This window comes from Squalius cephalus, assembly GCF_949319135.1.
Source record: "Squalius cephalus genome assembly, chromosome: 10".
NCBI classification, from domain to species: domain Eukaryota; kingdom Metazoa; phylum Chordata; class Actinopteri; order Cypriniformes; family Leuciscidae; genus Squalius; species Squalius cephalus.
In genome coordinates, this window is record NC_137131.1 from 9,032,111 (window position 1) to 9,035,859 (window position 3,749).

The window sequence follows — 3,749 nt, forward strand, 5'->3', positions numbered from 1 at the left end:
TCACTTGTTTTTAAACCACAATACTTAAAAACGCACAATAATTCGAATTTCAACTGCTTGAAACACTGGTTAAACTATTTTTGAAATGTATATTTCAGTATATTATAAAAGTATATTTTCATGACTTATTTATAAAGTGAAACTGTCTAAGAGTGTATTTGTCTAAAAAAATCATACTTCATCTTTTCATCATGTAGATTTCTGAATGCCATTTTGTGTTCATGAGTAGTTTTGAATGAAGGACCCACCGCCATCCAGCAGAACCACGTATAAAACAGTCTTCACTCACGCGCGCACACTAAAGATGCGCAGACGCGTGAATAGCCTATACTGACAGTCTTGTGTGCACAGGGTTAGTTGGGCTGCAGGTTCTGAACTTTAATTATTTTTAAGACTCTACAAATATTAAGATAATGTCTCTCTTCACATTAAACTTAAGCAATTTAACTTTGGAGATGGAAGTCACCGGAAATGAACCCCGGAACGAGCGTTTGGCTCAAATCGAGATCGCAGTGCTGAGCGTCATCTTTCTCTGCGCATCAACTCTGAACTTCGGTCTGCTGCTGGTTCTGTGGAGGAAGAGACAGCAGGTGTCCAGGATGCGTGTGTTTGTGACCCATCTCTGCTTGGCAGACCTGATGGTCGCTTTCTTCCAGGTGTGCCCTCAGCTGATGTGGGACATAACTGACCGTTTCATCGGTCCTGACCTCGTATGTCGTTTGGTCAAGTATCTACAGATCGTCGGCATGTTCGCCTCCACTTACATGATAGTTGTGATGACTGTGGACCGTTATCAGGCGATCTGCAACCCCATGGTGACTTTCCAGAGGAGGCGCGCGCGCTGGAACCTGCCCGTGTGCGTCGCGTGGCTTGTGTCGTTTGTCTTCAGCGTCCCGCAACTGTTTATTTTCTCCAGGGTTCAGATCGCCCCGGGTGTCTACGACTGCTGGGCAGAGTTTATTCAGCCGTGGGGACCTAAAGCGTACGTGACGTGGACGACGCTCGTGATATTTCTGGTGCCCATCGTAACTGTGACAGTGTGCCAGGTGCGCATATGCCGCGCGCTCCAGATCAACCTGTACCTGAAGACGCTGCAGCAACAGCAACAGCCGCGGGAAGGTGATGGACACCCGAACTCTCTTTCCTCCAGGGCCAGCAACGTGGTGTTTGTGTCCAAGTCTCGGATTAAGACCGTGAAGATGACAGTGGTGATCGTGCTCGCCTACGCCGTGTGCTGGGCTCCGTTCTTCACCGTGCAGCTGTGGTCTGTGTGGGACACCGACGCTCCGACTGAGAGTAAGAGAAATCTATCTATCTATCAAGCCAAAATTTGTGTTTAAGTGTTTTTTTCAATGTTTTTGAAAGAATTTTCTTATATATTCACCAAGGCTGCATTTATTTGTTCATAAATTCAGTAAAACAGTAGGCTAATATTGTCAAATATTATTTTAAAATAACTGTTTTCTGAAGGATCAACAGCTGCTGAAAATTCAGCTTTGCCATCAAAGAAATAAATATTTGAAAATATATTCAAATAAAAAAGTTATTTTAAATTATAGGTAGGCTATTTCACAATATTAGCCAACTGTTTTTAATAACATTTATATACTTTATTATATTATTCAGTTCATTTCACGTTTATTTAATAGCCCTTTTCAGAATACAGATTGTATTGCAATACAGATCGTTTCAAAGCAACTTTACAGAAAATAAATGTTTCTACATAACAATTTAATTTATCACAGATCACATATTGCCCATATAAAATATAGAGTTCAAAGGTAATACAAATCATGTAATTAGCTAACATCATGTACTAATTTAAGCAGAAACAATGAGCTCATTAAAGCAATTATTAGTTGTGATTGTAATGATTACAATATATAGAAAATTTGGCATGCAGATTCAGAGTGGGCATCATCTGAAGTCCTCGCAGGGGTTGGCTATATTATATAATTACATGATATTTTGATTTCTCACATCTTATCTTTTTAATTGGTTTAGATGATGGAAGATGTTCCAACTTACCCCATGTTACACTCCACACTCTACCCTACATGTAACACACAGCACTGCTAAATCATTTATGTTATCCACTGTAATTTCTTGTATCTAACCAATAATATTATCAATTTTATTTTTCAGCTGCAATCTTCACCATCCTCATGTTGCTAGCCAGTCTGAACAGTGTTGCCAATCCATGCATCTACCTGCTTTTCACTGTGAAGTTCCCCACACTGTTGGGAACTCTCCTGTGCATGAAACACACAGACATGAAGGTGCCGCTGCCTGAGGAAGCTACGATGGTCAGCTCTATGTTTTTGAGCTTTAAAAACTCTGACACGCGGTGAAAAAGAAACAACACTAACAAACATGTTTTTGGACATTATTAGTATTCTTTGAAGTACCATGTAAATTGCACATTAATGTGCTAAGTGTTCAGTAAATATCAAAGTACCATGATTTTACCATCTGACACCATCACTGTACCATAGTACTAGCACAGTACAATTATGTAAAGAAAAAAAAAATGAAACCCACTAGACTCATTGTGGAGTTTCCACGTAATGAAGCATTTCAAACAATGTTTAACTATACAATTTCACCCCCACTTACCTTTCCCTCCTTTTATCATTTCTTATAACAAGCAGGAAAATAAATTGCTCACAGTGTGTGCTGTCCTGATCACAATCAAAATAATGTACAAAATATAGTGTCTTTAAATAGGCTATCGAGAAAAACATTTATTAGACTATTAGTGTGGTGGGTGATGTTATGAAAATGCCTGTATTGCAGTACATTCTCACTGTTGTCAATAAAGTGCTTTAAAAATGAAATATTTGGCATTGAAATCAGTTCTAACATGAGGTATACGAGATATGGTCATTTACATTAAGCCTCAATATAGACTAACAAAAGAAATAAGTGTGGAGAGAAACAAAGGTATGACTAACAGGTTAGAGTTTAAAAAGTGCATGAATAACTGAATTTTTTCATCTGATAAGACTATTTTGACTCTGTGTGGTCTGACCCTCAAATTAAAGTATGAGTATAAAGGGCATAACAATAATGATGTGCACAGATAAATAATTAATACTGCAATATCTGATAACAAAGAATTGTCTATTTTGATTTCATGATGACTTTAAAAAGAGCATGAACAAATAACGGCATTATTTCAGCTGGTAAGAGTATTTGACTGTGGTCTGACCCCTTTAATTAAAGTTTTAACCCCCGTCCCCAAAGGAAGACAAATCAAAGAGTTGTGTTGTCTAATTCACATATATAAAAAAGTAAGAGTTTACCAACCACCAAAGTTTGCCACACAAATTGGTCAATTGAGTCCATACACTACAATAAAAAAATTTGGGGTTAGTAAGTTTTTTTCAATGTTTTGTTTGGTCATGAAAAGTAATATTCTGAAATATTATTTCAATTGAAAAGAACAGTCTTCTATCTGAATATATTTTTGTCTATCTGATGACAAAGCTAAATTTTCAGCATCATTCAGTCTTCAGTGTCACATGATCTTTCAGAAATCATTATAATATGCTGATTTGGTGCTCAAGAAACATTTACTATTATATTCAATGTTGAAAACAGTTATGCTGCTTAATATTTCTGTGGGAAATGTTATACTAGGATTCTTTGATGAAAAGAAAGTTCAAAAGAACAGAACAGAAAAGAACAATTTTGTAACACTACACTAAAAAAAATCCCGTAGTTTTTACGGAAAAAAACGTCTCGGG

At 37.2% G+C, this 3,749-nt stretch overlaps 1 protein-coding gene across 2 annotated transcripts; it reads left to right on the plus strand.

Moving 5' to 3' along the window:
* The first annotated feature begins 253 nt into the window (after positions 1 to 253).
* Positions 254 to 2,742, plus strand: avpr2b.1 (arginine vasopressin receptor 2b, tandem duplicate, 1). 2 transcript variants are annotated; one of them, XM_079884532.1, is made up of 3 exons: positions 254 to 352; positions 440 to 1,296; positions 2,146 to 2,742. In XM_079884532.1, exons 2-3 carry the CDS (start codon positions 456 to 458, stop codon positions 2,349 to 2,351), a joined length of 1,047 nt encoding a protein of 348 aa, XP_079740658.1. In that variant the 5' UTR covers positions 254 to 352; positions 440 to 455; the 3' UTR covers positions 2,352 to 2,742. The 2 variants fall into 2 exon arrangements, with proteins under 2 accessions (XP_079740658.1, XP_079740657.1); XM_079884531.1 differs by having other exon boundaries at positions 254 to 1,296.
* The last annotated feature ends 1,007 nt before the right edge of the window (positions 2,743 to 3,749 follow it).